Source organism: Rousettus aegyptiacus, unplaced genomic scaffold (genome assembly GCF_014176215.1).
Source record: "Rousettus aegyptiacus isolate mRouAeg1 unplaced genomic scaffold, mRouAeg1.p scaffold_m13_p_8, whole genome shotgun sequence".
NCBI lineage: Eukaryota > Metazoa > Chordata > Mammalia > Chiroptera > Pteropodidae > Rousettus > Rousettus aegyptiacus.
The window spans coordinates 105,088,924-105,112,382 of record NW_023416311.1 but is presented as its reverse complement, the minus strand read 5'-3'; the positions used below and the strand labels follow the sequence as shown (position 1 = coordinate 105,112,382).

The following is a 23,459-nucleotide window of genomic DNA, read 5'->3' as shown; positions in this document are numbered from 1 at the left end:
CCACTGCATGCGGTTCCTATACCACTAGAGTTTGAGCCTCAAAAGAACTCACAACGACCAGGATTAAGAACACCTTTTTCCCCTTAACTTTTTTTTCCTTGTCACGGAACATTCCAGCATCCTGCACAGAAGAAGGTAGGCGTAATGGATTTCCATGAACCCGTGGCGCCCGTCAGTAATCGTGCTTCACCTGTACTCCTGTTCACGTCTCCCCTCCCTGCATTGTAGACGATTTTAAAGCAAATTCCAAACATCACGTCATTTATTCCTAAACATTTTAGTTCACTAAAAGATACACTTAAAAACATCCACGCTGATCGCTTCGTAAATTATATAAATGTCTGACCACCATGCTGTACACCTGAAACTAATATAAAATAATATTGAACGTCAACTGTAATTGAAAAAATAATAAAGAAAAATTCACCCTGCCATTGAGACAAAAATGAATAGTGATGCTTTAATATAAAAAAAGCCAAGCAATATTCACATTTCCCTGCTTGTCATAATTTGTCTTTCACAGTAGGTTGATATGTCTGACGTCTTCTTTAATTTGGAGGTTCTTCTTCATGGTATTTTTGTCTCACTTCCTTATGTTTATTAAGGACACCAGGTTCTCCTGCAGGTTTCCCTCTGTTTCATTAGATTTTCCTGGTTGCATCCCTGGGTGGTCATCTAACATGGTCCCCCTTCCTCTGTATTTCTTATAAACCAGCAAGTAAATCACGAGGCTTGATGAGACTTGGCTTAGATTTTGCAGGGAAGGAGGCAAAAATCCTTCATGGGTGGTGGTGGGCGGTTCTATAGGGCTCTTCACTGGGAGAGTCTGGTGAAGCTTTCGTTACTGATCGTTGCTGAGAGAGCTAGCATATAACTAGGGTGCAAAAATATGACGTTCTAATTATATGCTTTTTCTTTATTTATCAACTTGGATATTCCATGAAGAGAAATGTCCCATCGTTGGTTTTGTGGTTACCCAGCGAAACACAGTTCATACGGGAAAAGCAGAGTAAATGACTGATAATTGTACTTTACCAGTTTTCAGATTAATGCAAAGTGATGACGAGGCATTTCAGACTAATAAAAAAATCCATTGAGGGTTTTTTAATTTGTTTTTGTTTTTGTATTTTTTAGTATTTCAAGCTCATGATTTAAAATAATTTGGGGTGTTTTAATTCACTGCACATTTTTTCTTTCTTATGAAGTTCGAATTTCCCATCTTCAGATCAGCTCCTGGATCCACATCCCACAGTAATACAGCTTCTCTCTTTGGGGCTCTGACCAGATGTTTCAGGTCTGTTTCCTGCTCCACATCTGCAGCTGGCCATTTCTCTGAAGCTCCCTGGTCCCTCTGGTGGGGAGCAGTGCAGGGTGCCAGGGTTCTGTGACTCTAAGAGTGTGTGTGTGTGTGTGTGTGTGTGTGTGTGTGTGTGTGTTAATGAGAAAAGATGAGATGACTTCATGATACAGTTTCCAGTTTAGGATCGCAGGTATTTTTCTCTGATGACATACTTAGTTCCTGCCCTCGTCAGCATAGTCGCTTATTCACATTGACGTTGCTGGTGTTACCATCGCGGCATCGCTACCAAATGTGGTTTCATACTTGTGCTGTGGCGTTGCCCTAAGAGCATGTGCCACCAGGAGGCGCTGTCCTGTCACTGTGCTCCCAAGTCACGTAAGGGAGTTCTTCTCCTTGTGGATCAAGTTCCTATCAATTGGAAAAACAGGTCACTTGTTTCATCATGCTTTATATTTTTAAGATTAAAAAAAAAAAAACAAAACCCAACCACCTAATTTTGCTTCAATACTAAGTAAAATGTGTGTATCATCCTGACATTAAAAAAAAACTGAGAAAACAACAACAAAAAACGCTGACGATAACACATAGTCGGATCTAGCCTCTCTCCTCGTTTCACCCTGTACTTCTCTTCCCTATAGGAAGCATGTTTTGTTTTCATTTTCTTTAGTTTTTGGTTTATTTCTTATCCTTTTACAATAAGAGTACTCTGTTCATCGAGTCTCATTTCCCCCTCCCCTAGAAACACGGTAATTATTCACGATTTCCCCTGCTTCAGCTGTCGCGTTTTAAACAGCGTTCTAGAGAGCAGCATGTAGCGGTGCATGTGGAGTCCTCATTTTATAGTTTTATGCAACCGCTCTGTGTGTAACCCCAGAGTTTATTCAGTCAGTTGCCCATGGATGGACACCGGGTTACTCTTTTAGAATAGTTTTTTTGGGGGCCAGGGTGAACATTCACCTTTGCGTGTGGGCGTATTGACAGAAAGGTAGGACTTGGTTGCCCGGAGGTTTACTGTTAGCATTCTGATGACTGGCCTTAGTTCGCGTTCCAATTTTGCAGGGTTCTGCAGTCCTGGGAGAGGGAAGGGCACCTCCATTCCTCTCGCACATTCTTGGCAGCGTTAGCACGTTAGCACAGTCAGGCCACAGTGGCTGACGGGCATGCAGACCCCAGAACTCTAGGGTCCCCTGAGAGCCAGTTTCCGGGGAGCCTGTGAAGGCTCGGGGCTGGCGAGCTGCTGGCTGTGGCTGCTCCCGCAGCAGGGCCCGGCAGACGCCCTACAGGGTTTAGTTACTCGACAGCGGACTTCTTAGATTATAGCCATCATTTCTCTTTCATAAACCATGTCTTTCCAGAGTTTCTCAGGGTCCGTGAGTTAGACTCAGGGGGCTGTAAAGAATTTTTTTCAATGGTCATTTAATCCAGAAACTCAGATGAGGGCCACACAGAGAAAAATCCTGTTCATTGGAATTTACATGATACTTCTCAAAGTGAGTATATCCCTTCTTTCCAGAAGTTGATTCTAACTGGGTGAAAGGCGAGTTCTTAATTCCTTTAAGGATGGACAACTCTGAATCTAGCTGCTTCTGGTCGTCTGGGCCGTACTGCTCAAGAGACCAAGTCCCCTGGAGGTTTACCTTTCAGAAGAGGGAAATTAGTGTCACTGGATCAAAGGAAGTGTCACACACACATTTGTAGCTCTAATGTAAGACCTTTTCAGCCTTCTTTCTAATGTTAAAATAAACTTCAGTTCATTTAGCATCTGTGTTCCTACAGAAATGTTCATCGGGCATTTCCATTTTTAACTACCTGATAGTAGGTATTTTTAAATTAAATTCGTGTGGAGTATAGAAAAAGAACCCGTCCAGTCAGCAGCTGTTTATCGGGTGCTGTTTCTGTACCAGTCCCTCACTGGGCACCGAGGGTGTGACCGATTTCGGTGACTGAACCAATACGCTGCCTCCATGTGGCTTCCATGCTGGTTGAGGAGTCACAAAAAATGTGTCAATTATAGGTTACTGGAAGGTGGTAGGTGCCTTACAGAAGTAAAGGATGGGGAGCGGAAGGCCAGAGAGGGCGCTGTTTTTATAAGAATTGAAAACAAAAGTATCATTAGGAACAAAAATTGCCCTTTTTGCTTTGGTTTTGGACGGGCACATAATCCTCGAGGGGCTGGGTTTTGAGCTGGCGTTTGATCACAGACGTGTAGAGGTCCAGCGGCTGACACTCTCCTACGTGGATATCCCGTGACGTCGGTAGGTGCGGGAAATGGTTTCCCTGCCCTTTTCTTTTCATTGTTGGAACGAAGGTGTCGAGCTTCCTGTCCGTAAAATGGGACTGACCTCTGCCCTGCCTGCCGCACCGCGAGGCCATGTGTCGAGCCAGACACACGAGCGTGTCTAGCAGGTGAGGCTTTTATGAACTGCGGCATCATCATGGTTACCGGTTCAGGAGCAACCGCTTTGGATTTGCAAGTTTTCCGCTTCGTCAGCCGGACGGTACCCTCACTCGGGTGCCTTCTGTGTCGTTGGCAGCCACGCTAAATCGTGGGGCACATAATCTGATCAGGCATCTGTGGCATTGATTTTAAGCTCCTGGAGGTTGAGAGGCCAGGTGCCTCTGAAACGAACGCTACACTTCATCAGTTCTCATAATGCGTTTTTTAACCTCACTGGGGAGTGGTCAGCAGACGGGCGATGGACGCCCGCCTGTCACTGACCGTGACACACCACACGTTGGAAGATGTACCCCAGGGCACGGAGGTGCGGAAGTGAAAACAAAAAGTTTAATTATTTTAATAGAGAATATGAAATCTTTATTTCACAAGTGATTTTCGATGGAACTTTTTTGTTGTTGTTCCTCTTTTCTTTATTAATAAGTCAAGATGCGGACGAAGTTTTAGAACTATCCCACTGAGTTTTCCGAAGCCCTGTTCTGGGAAAAGGAAAAAGATAAAGTGCATTTTTTCCCTCTGTCATCTAAAAGTTCAAGTTTAGGTTTAAATGAGCTGTGTCCTCAGGACACAGATGAGAGCCTGCTTGCGGGCTGAGCGTGCTGCCACGTGAGTCCCAGGGGACCCCTCGTCAGTGCTGCCAGCCTGGGGGGCTCCCCGGCACTGGCAACAGAAGCCCCGGGGCCCGGCGTGCCCCTGTGCGCGCCTGCACAGGGTGGCCGCGTGCAGTGCGTGTACCTGTTGGCTAACACACGACTGTCCTTGGTGGGCAGATTGTGGATCCTACGTTTCATGCCTTGCTTGCACTGGGAGATTTGCTGACCCCGGGGGGAGGAGAGTCGAACATGGGTCATTGGCATTATTCTCCCTACTGAGTCAAACATCATGTTGCATTTAAGAAAACGTAGAGTGGTGATCCAGAAACATGTTAGATGCAGTTCTCTTTCCCAAGAGTGGGGTAAATGTTTTAACCTAAACAGCATGCTCTGTTTTTTAACACTTAATGTTTCTGTAGTGTGTTGGTCTGTAATATTTTTCATCAAGGAGATTGATTCACTTGTGGAAAGAAGTATTGAAGTTGTTACCTGTCTTCGAGACAAGAGATGTGCCCCCCAAACTAGAGCCATTGATGCTACTACCTTAAAAATACTGTCCGATCTTGTAGACGATTCTTGCAGAGCCTTGGTAATGGCATTCTGTCCTTCATAACTGCTTCTCACTTTTCATAGTACCTTTCATTCGTAAGGAAGGCCTGGGAGCCCATCATCGAGTCGTCTTTGTGACAATTTTACTACTTTACAAAGAACTAAAGCCACGGGGTTAGGAAGTTACGTACGTTCTCGTCAGGGCCAAGCACCCGGCTGTGACTGCGTTGGCCTAGTCCTTGTGTCTTAAGCTCTTTGAGCCTCAATATCTTTACTTGTACAGCTGGAACGATGAAACCTGTTACCGGGTTCATTGTGATGCCCAAATCAGAACGTGTGTGTCAACCATGCAATGCCACACCTAGCATGTATTTATTGGTAGCTATGATTTAGGGTGGTTCCCATTTATTACCACAGTTACTGGATTCATAAATAATCGAACACTTTTCTAAAACTGTGTGACTGAACAGTACATGTGAATTATTGTAAATGTTCAGAATTAAGTCTTATTTAGAGGGAATGTTAATCATCCTAGGAAATTATAAAAACCCATATTGGTAAAATGTGTGTGTTTTTTTAAGTATCAGTATCTTCTGACTCCTTTTTCGGCCCTTCTAAATGGAAAGAATCTGGTTTTCTGTTGTTCGCTCGCTTTTTAATTTTACCTTTGCTGCTGAGGTAAGTCATTGAGATGAGAAAATAATTAAGAGTTTCATATTACAAGTTGAATTTAGGGATTTTAGTGCCACACTTCTGAAGAAAAATGACCAGAGTTGCGAAAGTACATGGAGGATCCACTTGGGAAGGCTCAGTTTTCCTTCTGTGTTTCCTTTTTCCGAAAGCCTCGATGAAAGTAATGTGTGTGACAGCTTCATCTTCGTTAAAGTGGTCCATGACGCCAGCAGACTGCGTTAGGGTTGTGCATGTGTTCATGAGAAGTATTTCTGCCTATCAGAGGCCAGCCATCTGAGGCTTGTAGTTGGTAGGTAATATAATTAGTCCTTAATTTAAGGTAATTTAGTTCGGCTTTAAGTCTTGCGTACCCACCTCTCTTTTTTTTGTATGTGTGGCCCTGTTTGACTCGTGGGGTCACCCATTGCCTTTGAGAGAAGAAGATGCCCTACACCTTCCCAGATTTCATAAAGTCATCATCAGCGTCAAGTTTGGAGAATATCCGTGTTTTTCTCTTTCAAGACTCAAAACCCGGTTTGGTTGTTAGCAAAGGGAGAGCTTCGGACGCAGGGGGCGGGAGGGGACAGCGAGGAGGAGAATGGGCCAGAGAGGGGGGCGTGAGGAGGCGGTCGCTTCGTTCAGGCGCACGAAACACGTATACATGGAAACGTTTCTGCTCTCCGAACACGGAGCTGAACAAAGGAGGGCGCACGTGGGGGGAGGGAGGCAGGGCCTCTGGGTGTCCTTCATGTGGTGTGCAGAACGCAGACTTTTCCTACAGATCCCTGGCCTTGCAGGCGGCGGAGGTGCGGCTGGACTTCCAGCGGCGCGGGGCCTCTGCTCTCGTTTCTAAGTGTGTCCCCGTTTGTCTCTCAGGTGGCAGAGACAAGCGCGGAGGTCCCATCCTGACGTTCCCGGCCCGCAGCAATCATGACAGAATACGACAGGAGGATCTCAGGAGACTCATTTCCTACCTGGCCTGTATCCCTAGGTAAGTTCTGGGTGGTTCGTGGCTCGTCCCCGTGTTCACTGCCCTGAGAGGTGCGGCGCGGTGCTCTCTAGGAAGCGGCCCACCGGCAGGCAGCGATCTACACGATTAAAGTCACGGCCCCCCTCCTCAGTTCCCTTTTGCGGCCGTTCCGTCTCGTCGACCAGGCTCACGCGTGCAGGCCGAGGCGGTGCGTGTGTGCGTGAGGCAGCTCTGTGCGGCGACGGTGGGGTCAGGACGCCACGGGCCGGGGCGTGAGTGCCGGGGCCCGAGGTCACCACCGGTTCCGGTGCCGAGACGCAGCGCCCGGGTCGCCCCGGAGCAGAGCGCTGTTTGCAACGACGCAGTCTCGTCTTCGCGCTGAGCTGCAGTTCCGTGCAAGTGTTCTGTCTGTTTAAATACGAAGTTTGCGGGACATCAGAAATCCTTACCGACTCATGTGCCGGGATGTCTGGTTGGGGAACCTCCCGCCAATCCCAGAGCCCCAGCGACAGCGAGATGTTTAGCGTGAGTGCTGAAAAGCAAAGAGTCGGCGAAGCTTTGTTTTCCAGACAGCCCTGAGCTGAGGAACGGGTCGTAGGCATTGGCCTGTGTCTGCAGCTGGGGAATTTAGAATCCTTGTTTCTGCTCCGAGGTTTTACTGACAGAGAGCTAGCTGACACCTGGTAAAGAAATTTCTCTCCTACGTGAATGTCTTCAATTAATTGTTGAGATTACTTTTCGGAAACTAGACTACTACAGGGATATAATCCCAGGATGTGGCCATGCCTGGAACAAGAGGCCATGTGTGTTGGGGGTCAGGGAGGTGCTTCCTGGGAGGAAAAGGAAGTCTTCATTTCAGAAAGGCATGTGCTGAAGGACGGCGTTTCCTAAGAGTCTAAATTAGAACAGTTAGAAAAACACGGCTCGTTCTGACCTAGGCTGGAGGAGATAGCAGCTTTAGGGCACGTGTTACGCAGGAGGAGAATGACAGACAGCCAGCAGCAGCAGCAGCGAAGGCGCTAGGTCCGCCACAGCATGGGGTCTGGGATACCCCTGGCCCGTTTAGGTTGCCGTGCCGTTCATCACCCGCCCTTGCTGTGACAGGTCAAAGCCAGCTCTTGCTGTTGACGGTCTGATCTGCTGAGGACGTTGTTGGGTTTTCCGTTCGGGGTCCTTTATGGGAGAACTAGCTTTGTATCACCACTGACAAAGCGATAGTTCCAGAAACATTTTCCCTTTCTTCTTCTTCTCGTATTTTCTTGGACTGCTGGAACGGTTGACATGAAAGAGTTGGAAAGCATTTTGGAAGTTATATATACTCACTGTTGTTTACAAATAACAGCATAGTTCAGTAGCTGCCATTTACAGAGTTTTTATGTGCCAGGTACTGCGCTAATGATGGGAAAAAATAGAGAAATACAAAGGCAAATGTAAAATAGATAAATCCTTGCCAGCCAAGATGATATTTGTCATTATAGCTTAATAAAATTGAATTTGAAATTCAGCCATGTGATTAAAAGAATTTTTACTTAATCGAATAACTGTAACGTTGGCAACTTGCTTTCTGGTTTTGTAATCTGTGTTGATTGGAAATATGAAAAATTACTTTTTTATTGATATTATTAAAAGATTTAGGAGTGTTTTGGATCACCCGAATGACCCACTTTAAAACCTGTCATGGAAACACACTCTGTCATGGAAAATTGCGAGCTTACACAGTAGAAGATAGAATTGTGTAGCACACATCGTGTACCTGTCTTCCATCTTCAGCAATTTTGCCTTTCTCTCATTTTCTCCCTGGCATAGTTTATAACGAATTCCAAACAGCCTGTCATTTCGCTCGAGAATACTTGTGCGCGTAGATCGACCCTCAGCCGCTGAGCACAGTCGCTTCGTGTCCTTGCCTAGATTCGCTTTCGTGTTTACAGTTGGGTGGCGAGAAATGCCATTTTGCTTGTCCTGGGTTAATAAGCAAATAAGAGACGTTGGAGCAACGCGTAGACGATGCATTTGCCAAGTGGTGAGGGGGGACGATGTCGCAGGGGTCCGCGTGGAGGGCAGTGGCGACAGCGTGAACCTTCCCGGGCTCCACCAGTGAAACGGCAGTGTCAGTTAAACCAGCAGTGAGTTAATGGCGTGTGCATTCTTCTGGGCTCGTGGGTGTGCTTGTATTCTCAGGGGCGTAAACAGTCCCGGGAGTCTGTGAGATTTCTGGTCCCGTTCCTTACTCCCGACGGTCTCCGTGGTGGGAAGGGAGCCTCTGGCTGTCCCTCAGCCAGCCGGTCACAGGGCCACACGTTCGGGAATGTGGAGAAGTGTGTCATCCGGGAAAGCACGGGCGGCAGAGTCAGACAGACTGTGACCTGGTCCGAGTCACCCAACTGCTTTTATCGGCTTTCTGGTCTACAGGACGTGATGACGAGCTGCGTTTCTTCGCGTCATTGTGGGTGTCGAGTAAGACGATTTATGTACGCGCCCAGTGCGGTGCCTGACGTATGGCGGCTGCCTCAGAATTAGTACAATAATTTCCGTTTTTTGTTCGCTCTTCTCCTTTCCTTCAATTATTTTCCTTTGATATGTGTCCTAGAGCCAGATCCTCCTGTTTATCTTCTGCCTGGCCTCTCGGTCATCAGTGCACCTCTCAAAACACGGCCCTCAGAGTCGAACGTGACCGTTTAACTGAGGGAGGCAGGTACTTTTACGTGGGTGGGTTACCTCCCTGCCCCTCCTTTAAAAAATGGAGTCATAGAGTGATTTTCATAGGATTCGTTTGCAAGAGAACTGCCCATCGAAGGCGTGTTAGGGACACAGGTCTCAGCGGAACTTCCTGCCGGCGTCGTGGGGTGCCCCGCACAGCCGTGAAAATGACGGAGGGCCGGGCCGTCTCCGGGTGTTCGTTGCGCTCATCGCCTGGCTTATCCTGGTCACGTTCTAGAACATTTTGCCTCCCTTAGATTGATGCATAGTAGCTAAACGGATAAAGTACTCTGGCTCTCTCTGGTCACTACTGAAATACTGCAAAGACTCTCAGTAGACCCATTCATGTAAAAAGGGAGTTTTTTTATGTAGAAACTGAGGAAAGCAGGGTTTCTCTTTTTCAGAGACCTGCACTAAGAAGGGACCTGAGTTTTATCTAAATTTTTTAAAATCTCACAGACGAAACGAGGCTCTTGGATAAAGCCGCCCGCGGAACTGGGGAGCGGGCCGCAGTCCGCGGGGCGCCGTCTCTGAGGCGGAGGACTGGCCGGGCCCCTTCTGCCGGCATCGCCCGTTCGTCGGCTGCTCCGGAGCAGAGCGGGCTTCGGGAAGGTTCGCAGGCCGCTGCCTCCGCACCCTGGCTGGCTTCTAACGCGGTGGAGAGACGGATTGCCAGGGGGCGCGCTGCGAGCCCAGGTCACGCACTGTCCTTGTTCCGCGGAGAGGGCGGGGCTTCGCGGATTTACCTCCGTACTGTGTTGGCTACAGGCTGCTGGAGAGTTTGCCCTGACATGGCGAAGACCGCTGCTCACAGCCTCTGATAAAACAGCGGAACAGGCTGTGTGGCTGTGCGGCCCCTGTCCTGGGCGTGGCAGCAGAACGTGGGTCTGGCGTGGACGGCCCCAGCCGCGGGCAGGCTCCCCCCTGCCCAGCCTGCTCTTGCCCCGGGGCCTCCGGAGCCCTGAGTGCCTCCCGAATGGCATCTTGCAACACTGCAAACCCCACGAGAGCCCAAGTTGGTCCCACATCCTTAATTTCATTGACTTGGGAGATTTCGGAGACGTTTCTGGAAGCGCTGTGGGCCTCTCGGATTTGCAGAGGGGCCTCTGGTGTTCGCTGGATTGCGGCCCAGGGCCATCTGAGACCGGAGAAGGGGTGGCACGAGGAGTGTGCGAACCCAGCGTTAACGTGTTTGAAGTTCGCAGTCGTAGGAGCAGGTGACTCGAGTTGTCAGGTCTTTCCTAGCGGTTCGAGAATCACTCGAGTGATGAGCGATTCCGCTGGATCCCTCCGTCCTCCCGGGACTGTGAGCCGCCCCATATGTGGGTTTACTTTTTCAGAACATTTTTGTGATGATGTGCCTCTTAGACAGATGTAGTTGTCGTAGGAACTTTACATCTGTGAAACTTGGAATGTCAGTTACAGTGATGGTGTGACTCAAGGAAAAGAACTGTGTACGTATGCAAGGCAGCATGAAATAAATGTTTTGATTTTTACTTGATTTTTTTTTTTGGCTTTTTAACATCACTTAATGATAGTAATTAGTTTTCTGAGTTTTAATTTAGACTAATTTCTCATGGCGATTCCACGGGGCAGAAAAAACGTCAGCCTTTCCCGTAATCCCAGTCCATTTGTGTTGGGTGAAAACCTTAAACTCTCATTGGGAGCTCATGAGGTGTCAGGTGTATTTGCAGAGACCTTGCAGGCAGTCATTACCTGGTCCGTGTCTGCGCCAGCGTCGGAAGCCACACGGACAGTGTCTGCCGCGTCACAGGGACGACTACAGTTGTCCAAGGGTCAGGCCGTTCTGTGGCCGTCAGAACTTACTTTTGTATCACTGAAGCTATGACTAAGTGAGACTGTGGGTTTTTAAATCCACGTTCAATGACTCTTTGGCTTTAAAGCACGTTTTATGTGTGTACCATGCACTCAGGGGTTGAGAGTTAATGAAATTAACAATTTTTATTGCTTCGTCAAGGTCATTCTTAGGAGAAGCTGGCTTGTGTGCGTCAGCGGCAGGAGCGTGGAGGGGAGGAGCATGGCGACTCCTCGCCCTGCCGGATCCGAGCCGCGGGCCAGCAGTGCCCCCGCCGGGGCCTCCGCACCAGCCCTGGGCCGAGTCCCTGTGTTGCTGTGGAAACAGAGTCCCCACAGCCTGACAGCAAGCACCCCCGCTGGTCTGTGGGCCACGCGGGAGAAGCTCTGAGAGAGCCCAGGGTGCTGGGACAAGATGAAGGGGACGACATGGGATTTGAAAAGCTCCCGCCGTTGCCTCCAGCACACGCGTGGGGGTGGCTTCCGCGCCCGTGATCCCGCGAGTCCCAGTGACGGCTGTTCGCGCCGTGACCACCCCCGCCCGGCCTCTGTGCGTGCCGTGGGGGTCTGTCCCCGTGTAGCACTCACCGGGGACCTCTGCCGCTCATCGTTGCCAGGCAGCGTGTGTGACCAGTTATCACGCAAAAGACGAGAAATGGGCAGGATGGGCGTCCTTTGTTTCCTAAAGGGAAGGCAGGATACCAGACCATAAATATGAAATTACAGTTTTGAAGGTTTCCCGAGTTGAACCCTGTTTCAGGTCATCGTTGTTCTTCGATGCGTGTACAGTCAAGAGTCTGTTTTTCTATGGCAGGGTGAGACGTGAGTTCTTTCTGTCATAATTTCTGCATCCCTCAGCTTCCTTCCCACAGGTGCTGACCGGCAGCCAGGTGGTGGGTGGAGGGAGGCCCCCTTCCCTTCCGTTTCCCACCTGACGGTACCTGGCGGTCCCTGGCAGTCCCGAGCCCCACGGACCTCACGAGGAAGGAGGGAGGGTCAGCACCACCCAGCGGGACGCTGAGCAGAAAAAGTGGCAGGAGTCGCAAGGTTCGAACGTGTGTTTTCTTCTTCCCAGTGAGGAAGTGTGCAAGCGAGGCTTCACGGTGATCGTGGACATGCGCGGGTCCAAGTGGGACTCCATCAAGCCGCTGCTGAAGATCCTGCAGGAGTCTTTCCCCTGCTGCATCCACGTGGCTCTGATCATCAAGCCCGACAACTTCTGGCAGAAACAGAGGACGAACTTCGGCAGTTCTAAGTTTGAATTCGAGGTAACTTCCATGTGTAGCCAGACCAATAAACCAGGAGTCATAGTTTATTAAAAGCTGACTTTTTCCTCATCATTTTAGCCTGACAGTAGATATTTAAAATTACATACTAAACGGGAACGGCATAGTTTACGTACATATGTAAAAATTAATCATTGCATAAAATGACACAATTACATTTGTTCATCACCTGTGCTCATAGATTGTTTTCCGTGGCATGGTCTAGGTTTCAGGTGTCTTGGTTTTGGGTGGTGGGGCCGCTGAGGCGGGTGGAAAGCGAGTGCCTTAGAAGGGGCCCGTTCCCTCTTCCTGCCTTTGATGAGCTGCTTTCCCGTTCAGCACAGGCGGCTTCCCATGGCCTTAGATTCACTGTCATTGCCTCAGCCGTGGACATGGGGGAATGTTAGGGAGCAATACACAACTTCAGATTTCCTGGAGAAAAACGGAAGAGACCAAGGTTTTAGCCTGTCTTTGATGATGGAGGGAAAGGTCTGTCGTGTATTTCATGCAGCAGGTCTCACATTAATGAACAGGGAGACATTCCTTTAAAACCTACTCAGAGTTCTGAATTCAATTAGTAAGTAGGGTCGCTGTCACTCAGTGCGTAAAACAAACCCTAACCTGCTGAGTTTCCACGATAACCCCTCTGTAAACTACAAGGTCTAAATGAAATGGTTATGGTAAGAAAGCAGCCTGGCCAGCTTAAACTGGACTCATGCCGTAATCTGTAGTAAAATTCAAATGTTTTCTAATAATAAATTATAATAACTTTGGGTTGAATGAGTTGCTTTTTCTAGAAACTTCTCCAAACTTTAGGTTTCAGTGAATGTATTCATGTATTTTAAGGTAAATAGCATGGGGGTGCAAAACAATAATTTTCCTCCCACTTCTCTAAGTTTTCTGGCTGGGCTAATAATCATATTAACGTGAGACAGATTAACAGGAGAAACTGTCCCCAATTCATTACGGCCGTACGTGCAAGGGCGCCGTACGAAGATGAGACCTGCAGACGGTTGGGCAGTGAGGTGTCTCTGCCACTTTGGACAGAGGAGAGGGCGGCAGGGGTCTGGGATTTCAGAGGGGGAGCAGGTAATTTCCAGGTGGATGAGAAAGAGCAAACAGGTGCCACACAGATTCCTGCTGGGCCACCCGGGAACAGTGGGACGCAGAGGGAAGTTCGACAGGGGGCGCTTTGCTAGATTTCCCCACCTCCCACTTGTAGTTTATTTCACGATCCTTTAAGCAGGTTTTTCAGTCTGAATTCCTTGAGGCAGGTAAAGGGTCAAAGGTTCTTTGTGAGTCTTTTGTTTCTTAATAACCAGCTTAAAGTCAGTATCCCAAAAGGCATATTTTGGGGTGGCAAAACATTGGTCCCCCCTCAACAGTAATAATAGTATTTAACACATCACCCACAATTCTTATGCTTTATGTTATACTTTTTAAAATGTTTCGACGTATGTATTACTTGGCATTTTAAAATTTCTTTTCATGATACTGATTTTCAATCTGATATCTGAATTTAGTTTTAATATGAATTTGAACATTCAAGATATTTTGGTGAAAGATGAAACCAGTAAGCCTTTGTCTTCATATACAATTAGAAGTGATTTTGGAGGACAGTTTATTGGGTCTCGACGCAGTATTTGAGTGTGTTGTATTTAATTATACACGTTTAAAGCAGAAATAATGGTTGGCAGAATCGCACACGCACGTTTTTGTTAGTCTGACTCCGATCTCTCCTGCCGGGCCTTTGAAGTTACCTGTGCTAGTTTTTCTGTTGCATTTGGTCGCGTTCATAGGCGTTATTAAGAATTGGGGTCAGTGGGGCAGGCGTGAACCTGCAGTCTCGCTGCCGCAGAGGTGCGGGCGCGGAGGCAGCCGCGCCTTCCCGCTCTGCTGCCCGTCGGGGCGTCGTAGGCCAAACGGCACAGAGGTGCAGCTCTGGGGTCCCCAGGGCTGGGGGTGGCAGGCGGGGCTCAGCGAGCTTTCCTCCATTTATCTTTTGGTTCTAGACCGCAGACCTTCTCCCGTTACCTTCGTCTTTGCATTTAATCGCTAACCTCCCCGCACCCCCCACCCCCGCAAAGTTTTCCTCGAGGCATAATGCTTAAATGAACCCTGCTGACATCTGACAGGCAGATGAGGGTAAGGTTTCCTGTTCAGGTTCTAACCGACCGAAACTTTGTCACTGTTGGGTCAGAAGACAGTACGGCCCTCGTGCTGCTCGGAGTTGCGGCCGATCATTGCAGCGAATGACGCAGTCCCTCCGTCTTTAGCTCTGGGGGGAGAGCTGCTGCCAGCTCGCTTGCTCATAAGCCTCGTGTATTTTCTGCATTTCCAAAAAGTCGATCACATCCTCTCATCTGTTCCTCGATGGAAGGTAGAGCTCAGGACGCAATGAGAAGAGCAGCCTTGACTAGTCACCTAGTCAGCAGCCCACAAATAAGTGGTGCCCTGAAGGGGTTTCAGAGCCCGTGAACGGGACCCTGGTTCGACTGCAGGCAGGAGGAAGCCTCTGCGGTCTTCTGTTGGCAGGTGGATGCGGAAGGCTGCTTGGATGAAAGGGAACTTTCCGAATGGCCTGCTCTGTACTTGGAGTCTAACGCATTTCCTGGGTGATGTGCCTATGATAGTAGGTTAATTCCCACATTCTTGGGAAGAAATATAATTTCTTTAGTTCTCATGAAGTACATATGATTCTATAATTTTAGGTATCCCAGCTAACACACTCGTTGCTCTAATGGGTTTACTCTTACCCTGACCATACTGGCCATGCTGCGTTCATTTACCTTTGTCTTTATGGGGCCAGAACAAGGTGTGTTATTTATGCCTTTTATAGATTACTCGCTTTCAGTTTAAAAATCTGTGACTAAGTGTTGCAAACTGCATTATAATACCATATAAAGTTGGCTCATCTTCTCATACATATTTTTTTTCCCCTTAAGACAAATATGGTGTCTTTAGAAGGCCTTACCAAAGTAGTTGATCCTTCTCAGCTAACTCCCGAGTTTGACGGCTGCTTGGAGTACAACCACGAAGAATGGATTGAAATCAGAGTTGCTTTTGAAGACTACATTAGCAACGCAGGCCACATGCTGTCTCGGCTGGAGGAGCTTCAGGACATCCTGGCTAAGAAGGAGCTGCCTCAGGATTTGGAGGGGGCCCGAAACATGATCGAGGAGCATTCGCAGCTGAAGAAGAAGGTGATCAAGGCCCCCATAGAGGACTTGGACTTAGAGGGACAGAAGCTGCTCCAGAGAATTCAGAGCAGCGACAGCTTCCCCAAAAAGAACTCGGGCTCGGGCAACGCGGACCTGCAGAGCCTCTTGCCCAAGGTGTCCGCCATGCTGGACAGGCTGCACTCGACGCGGCAGCATCTGCATCAGATGTGGCACGTGCGGAAGCTGAAGCTGGACCAGTGCTTTCAGCTGAGGCTGTTTGAACAGGATGCCGAGAAGGTAAAAGAGGGAGAGGGGTCCTAACGTGAGACGTGGAGGGGAGGGCGCTTCCGGGGTCACCGGGCCTCAGCGGCCGAGGCCGCCCCGGTCAGGAGCAAGGGCCGGGCACGGGTCGGCGGCCCCCACGCGTGGGCGGGACAGCAGCGGGTGTCACTCCGGAGGCGTCCCCGACGTCTGCTCTCCTGGGCTGTTCGCCGTGCGTGCACTGCTGCTTCAGAAACCTTGAGTTATTAATGACCGATAGTCTGGTTCAGAAAGCCCGTAAGGTAGACGAGAAGGAGGTCTCCAGCTGAAAGATCGAACGTTACACCGTGTCACGTTATTGAACGCAAGAATCGCGTGTACGTCTCATGCCAGTAACCGCTCCTCCACTCATGCGGGACTCGTGAGAGAACATTCAGATCTGTTACTGAGTGCGTTCTAAAAACGAAAGGCGGACAATGTTTTAAAAAATAATAGCTCGTGAGGATCACAGGCAATAATTACTTATGGTCTCCCGTGCTATTCTTCTGCTCCAGACAAACCAGCTGGTCAGCGAATTCTTGTCGGTTACCAGCTAACTCAGTCTTGGCAGTGCGAAAGCGTACTTTTTTGTAGGGATGTGTTGCAAGCCCTGAACATAGGCGGACTGATGGCTCTTACTGTGAGCTCACTGAATGTTTTTCATGGACAGGAGGATATTTTGTAAAGTAAAACAACTTACATTAGAAATCCTTGTAAAAGGACCTTTTGAAAGGTGACCATCCAGGGCTATTATTCGGTAAGCTTTTAACCCTTGGCAGTGTACTTATGTTTTAAGTAGTGCCTTTTCAAAGGCCAGAAAGATCTTCCTTGCGGTTACCAGGAGAGCAGGTGACTGTCCCTGCGATTCTGGTTTCTCGTCGCAGGTTACAGTGCTAATTGATAGTCATTTCTTCATGGACAGTGTAATTGACATCCTTTTCCCAGTAGCATCTTTATTGAATCCTAAGAGTGATGTCATTGTTAAATTTTTTCCCAATCCCTTAGGTCTTTATAGTAAATTTGATTATTTGCATGTGCCCAGGTTTCTTTTCTGCCTCTTGCACTGAAAACATCATCATGTGGCCTTTGGAATTGCAGTCCGTAACCTGAGAGCACAGCAGAGCCTGCTCAGAGACCTCGAGTCCCTAATTTCACCTAACCGGCCTTTAATTGAAGAGTAGTGCTGCCAGTTAATACAGCAGGGAGGCTGGGATCAGAGTCAAAACGTTGGAGTCCTTAATTAGCCTGGGGGATCTGAGTGCCTCTCTTTATCTGTTCCTTCATTCCTCATCCCTCAATGGAGCACGGTAGATAAGATTTTCCTGTAGATCCTGCAAGTTCAGAGCTGCCGACTTCTGCGAAGTCAGAATCTTTGGGGCCGAGCGCGTGAGAGGCTGTGGCAGGAAGGACGTTGCTCTGTCTGGGTTCGGCCCCGTTCCTGGGCCTGTGCCAGTCGTTCCTCTGTCTAGAGTGATCCCAGGCTCTCTCCTTTTTGTTCCGGTAGATGTTCGACTGGATCACACACAACAAGGGCCTGTTTCTGAACAGCTACACCGAGATCGGGACCAGCCACCCTCACGCGATGGAGCTCCAGACGCAGCACAACCACTTTGCTATGAACTGCATGGTAAGACGCCCTCAGGGCCGACGTGTCCTGTGCGTGGAAGTGCTTCAGCCAACGGGAGCCGTTTACACAGATCACGTCCCGCGTGCTTCCAGGAGGCCGCGTGGGGTCACCGATTGCGTGGTAGCAGCTGACCTCCAAGTGTGGGAAGTTCTCCGTGGTGGCAGTGTCTGAGGAGCTTGTTTTAAGGTTTTAACAAAAATGAAAACAGGCAAACAAACTAGTGGAACTTGAGCCACTTGTGTGGCCAGGTCCACAGGGATGCTCTCGATGCTGACTCTGCCTCTGAGGAGCCTGCTCGGGCTCCAGAAAAGCTTCTCAGAGGCCAGGCAAGTCCCTGGACAGACCCGCTGCCGATGTGGTGGCTGCCCGTGAAGGCGAGGAAAGGAGCCGTCCTGCTGCTTACCTTAAGGGCATCCCCCGCCCTTCTCCTAAAATCTGCGATTTCCCTCCCAGTTGAACTGAAGGGCGGGGGCCAGCCCTGCCTGGAATCCCCCGGCTCTCTTGGTGTCTCGTTGCACTTGACACCGTTGGCCTGTCGTGACCAGATAGTGGTTGCTGTAGAAACTGCACCATAAAAAACAGCGTCAGCAGCAAAACCCAATAGTGAATTTCGAATAGCACTTTTGTTACATTTTCCCTGTTAATTTAACTAAAAATGATGTGTTCTACAGGATTTGTGGTTGCTTCTGGAGACAGATAAGCTTCTAGAAATTTCCTCCTCAGGGATAAGGAGTTTTGGTTTGGGCTTCAGCGGGTCTTATGAGAATTAACTGTTCCTAGGCCTTATAGCATTTGTCACAGCACGGAAACAGTGCAGAGACAGGTGTTGGTTTAAATTCCGTAAGATGCCGTTTAATTAAAGCCTGGTATAGTAACTACTCCAGCCTAGTAGCTTCAAAAACAAAGCAATGACATTTTGTAATAGACACCATCAAAACATTGGTTATCTGCCCTAGAGTTTTGAGGAAGCAACTTTCTGGCGTAAATCACCAGACCTGGGCATAGCCAAGGAGAGCCAAAATGTCCGCCCTTAGGGGTGCATCTTAGATGAATTTCTTTCTGAAAATTCCTATTAGATTTTCTAAAATTCTGAAACTTAAACTAATGGCGAAAGGCACATTCAGTCCACTTCATCACATACTTTAAAGACTGGAAATATTAAAACATGTTTTAGAAAAACTTAGAAATGGACAGAAAATGGACCCCCCCCCCAACATGATGCGGGAAGACAGGAGCCCAGGTTATGAATGTAAAAATGGTTAATTTTGACACTCTATTTGCCACATGACCTTGGGCAGCCTACTTAGCTCTTTGAGCTTTGGTTTCCCAACTCGTAAAGTGGGGATACTCTCTACCTTCCATGATAGCACAGTATTTCATTTCCTCTGCATGTATAATACAATACACATAACGCTACACATAATAGGTAATTGCTGAGTGATGTTATCAATTTAATATAAAAATACTTTTATAACATGTAAGAAACTCTTAAAAATATGAGTTTTTTTCCTTTTGAAGTATGTTTTCTAATTTCCCACAGTATACTTCTGTTACTTTCCTCGGTTACAGTGTCCATTAAAAAAGGATGAGGGAGCCCTTGGCCATGCGGGGTGACGACCGTCGGGAGGCTCCGGCCTTGCCGCCCCCTTTTCTCAGCACCTCCACGGACGCTCAGCCTCCTGTATGCGAAATGTCCTGTTACCCTGCGGCTCTGGCTCGCTCTTGCTCCTATTGTCTATAGCGTCTTAAATACTTGTTGACAAGAAGGTGATGATACCGAATGCCGATATGCAGAGTCGACAGAGCATGTTAGGGGATGCCAACAACGTGCATTCTGCTGTCACAGATGCTTTAAACGCGACGATGAGAAGAACCGAGGTGTAGGCGCTGTTAATGCAGGGAATTTTACGCTGCCGTTTTTGAGTGCAGGCTGTTCGTTTAGGCCTGCACTTAAAAACGCCCCGTTCCCTTGTCTGTGCCGAAGTGGTGGAGATTCGGGAAAGGCACCAGGCACAGGCCAGTACTGTGCAGTCCGTGAGCACAGGCGGCCCGAGCACATGAAAGTAATGCAGGAGGCTAACGGCATCCGGGCAGCAAAGACGCTCGGCAGGCCCCACGGTGCGGCCGTCTGTCTGTCTGCTCGTCTGCAGATTCTAGCACCAACATCTCCTTGTGCTGTTCCTAACAGACCCCTGGGGTTGCGTTTCCGCTTTAAGGATGAGGAGAATACAAAAATTAGCGAAGATAGTGACCTGTCACTAGAGAAGAAGCGTGATATGACAAGGGGAGGCATTGCTTTTGACTTACAGGGCTCTAGTCAGCGGCGGTCCTCAACCTTTTTAGCACCAGGGACCGGGGCTCCTATGAGAATCGAACACCTGACGATGTGAGGTGGAGCTGAGGCGGTGACGCTGGTGCTGGGGAGCGGCTGCAGATACAGATGAAGCTTCTCTAGCTCACCTGCCACTCACCTTCTCCTGTGCGGTCCAGCCCCTAACAGGCCACTGACAGGTAGCAGTCTGTGGCCTGGGATTGGAAACCCCTGAGTTAGACTATTAATGCCACATGAGCCGGTGGGGCCAGTTCCCCACTGATTGTGGCCTTGACCGACTGTCCGAGCCTCACAAAGTGCCTTGTCTCCTGCCACTCTGGACACCCAGACACCCGTCAGCCGACTGAAGTGTGCAGATGCAGCCCAGAAAAGTTGCTCATAGGTTGGACTCTATAGCTTTCTGATCCCAGATCTAGGAGACTCTGCATAGTTCGAGTTTGGGTCAGAAATGGAGGAAAAGATGAGTAAAAGGAGGTATAGGAAACGAATGGACAAGTACATTCTCGAACGCGCTTGCTCGGGTAGGCTGCAGACGGGGCGGCTCTTGCAGGAGTCCAGGTGCCCGGCAGTGGGACATGGGCCCAGTGGACCAGTGAGGAAGAGAGGAAGAATGGAGAGGGGTTTGGACAGGTTGGGAATTAGATTTAGGGGCGAGATTGGGGGTCGTGCCTGTGATTTTGGGGGACCCGTGAGAGGAGCAACATTGTGACGCATCACAGAAATCATAAAAATGCGATGAGCAGCAGCCTGGGCTTTGCCGAAGGTGTGCTTGCCCACCTCTGCCTGGCATAAGATGATCCTCAAAGAAGGTTGAAGGTGGAAGGGGAAATACCATAGGATAACTTGTCTTGCAAAAAAAATAATAATAAGTGCTTTTTTCCCCCCAAAGCCTCACTGCCTTATTTTCACAGTAAACTAGTGGACCCAAAGATAGATAGGAATTTCAGCAGAGTAGAAAAGTAGAAAAGCTCAGTTTAAAATTCAAGCACAGCATTGTTCTGTACCCCAATTCATATCCCTTAGAGAAGCTGGATCCGTTTACAGAAGATTTTCAGTTGGCACCAAAAAGATGACTTGGGTTTATGTAGAAAGGAGAGCTTGTGTTCACACAAATAGCCTCGGGTTGCTAAGTGCATATTGAGTGGTTTCTGGGTTCTGGTTGGACGCTGAAATGTTGGGTCCCTGCCCCTCTGGGTGACTGCTCGTCGCTAGGCTCGCCATCGGGGGGCTGCGCAGGACCCGGAGCCAGCAAGCGAGTGAGCGACGGTGTGTTTGTGAGCACACACTTGTGTGCCCCTGGTTGCGTTGGGCCTAACAACATGCCTTTCTGCTAGCTGATTTTAAAAAATAGAAATAGAAACCAGTCCGTTGAGGTTATGGAAATCCGGACAGCAGATACGTACACTGTCACATACCCGGCACTTAGAAATGTGCCCCCTCTTGAGGCAGGAGGTCACACCCCAGAACGTGCTGTCCCCGTTTCCTGCGGGAGGCCCCTTGCTCGCCTTCTCCTAACGAGCCCTCTCTCCCGCCCCTTCCTCAGAACGTGTACGTCAACATAAACCGCATCGTGTCCGTGGCCAGCCGCCTGGTGGAGTCCGGCCACTACGCCTCCCAGCAGATCAAGCAGATCGCCAGTCAGCTGGAGCAGGAGTGGAAGGCGTTCGCCGCTGCGCTGGACGAGCGCAGCACCTTGCTGGACATGTCCTCGGTGTTCCACCAGAAGGCCGAAAAGGTCAGTGCCCGCGAGGCCCCCGCCACGAGGCGGTGCCCAGCACGCCACCCCCCATCCCTGCGGCCAGACCCCGGCGGCCTCCTGTGTGGCACGTAGCTCTGAAGCTGGTCAGCTGCGCGGGAGGACGCCCACTCCCGTGGCCCTCGCTGTGCGGCCTCAGGCGGGTGACTTCAGTCTCTGTGCCTTAGTTTTCTCACCCGCGTGAGAGGAGCGTTTTACCGTGTAAACGAGACCGTCCGTGTCCGGTGCCCTGCACGGCGCTCGCGGCCCCGGGAGCGGCTGTCGCTGTCCCTCCCCCCTCCCATCCCCCCACCGTGGTTATCACTCAGGCTTCTCACTGGGGCGCATTGGCGCGAGGAACATGCCTGACGATCAGGGCTGCGCGCCAGGGCGGGGCTGTTCTCTCGGGGCGAGAAGCGGCACAATGCCGGGCGTCGTAGGTCGTAACGGAGCACGCTGTCAGCGCCGGCGTCTGCCCGGCCTGCCCCTCGTGGTCGTGGGAGGCGCGGCACACGCCACGGCACACGCCACGGCACAGCCGCCCGCACCGGCCCCTCCGCCGCGTGTCCAGCACGTGCAGGGCCCGTGGCGAGTGTCTTCGCCTCTCCCTGTCAGGGCAGCGTTGTTGTCGAGGCTCCTCCCCCCAGCGCCCCCTCCCCGCCCCCGAGTCTCCAGTCCTGGGGGCGGGGGCGTGCATCCCCACCTGGCTGCAGTGGGCTGCGGCAGGGGCAGATCCAGCCTTTGTCACCCGCGCAGCGGTGGGCAGGCTCTGCCGGCAAAGGCGGTGATGGAAATGTGGCTTCGGGGCAGGCGGCTTCCAGTGTCAGGTTATTAAATGGGTTCTGACTTCACATGGGCTTGATTCGCTGGTGCACTGTGCAAAATACCGTTCTTAAGAGGTCATGTGATGTGCGCCTGTGACACCCCACACCTCCACCAGTCGCTCCTTGGACACATTCGCTCAGGCACACACAGTCTGGACGGGGCGGGAGGGAAGCAGTGTGCTCCGGCCTCAGGGTCGGCTGTGGAGTCTGCGGGACGCGGAGACAGCTCCTCAGGATGTGGACAGAGAACACAGGAACCAGCAGCCGCGGGCAAGACCTCCGGGGGAGAGGCAAACGGGCGCCTCATTTTAAAGAAAATATATAGCTCTTTCGGGAATAATTTATTGGGGAAACAGTATTCATGGGGATTTGCACTGATGCTTCTAAGAAACAGTATCTCTTTAGTCTAGAAACGGTCTCTGTTGAGGAGCGAAGTCAGTAAAGCTAAGACGGCGGCCCCAGCTTGCCTGGGATTTCACCCAGGCAGCCAGAATGTTGCACAAGACACTAATTAGTGGTGACCTCAGCCCCAGAAACCTTTAAAGTGTGAGGCAACAGAGGAAACAGCGGAATGTAAAGAGGTAAACCCTCACTGCCTCGTGTGAGAGCCGTGAGTGGGGACTTTCGGGGCTCAGTAGTGGGGTTTTCTGCATGTTCACCTCTTGCATTCAACTAGTTTTATGATAAAGGATAAATAAGTCTCTCTCAACCTCAAAAAAACTAGTTCCTTTAAAGTAACAGGAACCCCCTTCAGGATAAAACAGCACACTGACCGACTGCAGGGCTCTGTGACCTTCTCTGGCCCCTGTAATTGTGCCAGGTTGTGGCGTTGCGTTGACTGGACATCGTGAGTGGAAGAGCCGTGTGGTCCCCACACGCGTGTCATCTGGAGCAGGGATATAGTATGGGGTACAGCGGCCCTCTTGGAACTGGGGTTGGGGAGGCCATGGGCAGTGGGCCCCCAGGTGGTGCATCAAGATGATATGATTAAATTTGAAACGGGACGAGCTGCTCGGGTGAATGACAGATAGTCCGAAGTGTAATAACAGGGGAAAATCTCCGTCATAAGTGTGGCAGGATTCGAAATCTTAAATAAACCCAGAAGATTTTAGCGGCTGCTCTTACCTGCCTGAAGATCCTCTAGAAAGGCGGGTGCCCTGGTGC

The 23,459-nt window shown here is 49.9% G+C and overlaps 1 protein-coding gene across 2 annotated transcripts in view; it reads left to right on the top strand.

Annotated features, from left to right (window-relative positions):
• TRIO (trio Rho guanine nucleotide exchange factor) overlaps window positions 1–23,459 on the top strand; it is a 300,662-nt gene that overhangs the window by 100,526 nt on the left and 176,677 nt on the right. For both annotated transcript variants that reach the window (XR_004952348.1, XM_016152143.2), the window contains exons 3-7: window positions 6,446–6,560; window positions 12,127–12,319; window positions 15,262–15,774; window positions 17,282–17,404; window positions 21,280–21,471. Coding sequence is in view for 1 of the 2 variants with exons in the window: in XM_016152143.2 (XP_016007629.2) it covers window positions 6,446–6,560; window positions 12,127–12,319; window positions 15,262–15,774; window positions 17,282–17,404; window positions 21,280–21,471 (1,136 nt within the window). In the remaining variant the exon portion in view is untranslated. The remainder of the gene's footprint in view (window positions 1–6,445; window positions 6,561–12,126; window positions 12,320–15,261; window positions 15,775–17,281; window positions 17,405–21,279; window positions 21,472–23,459) is intronic.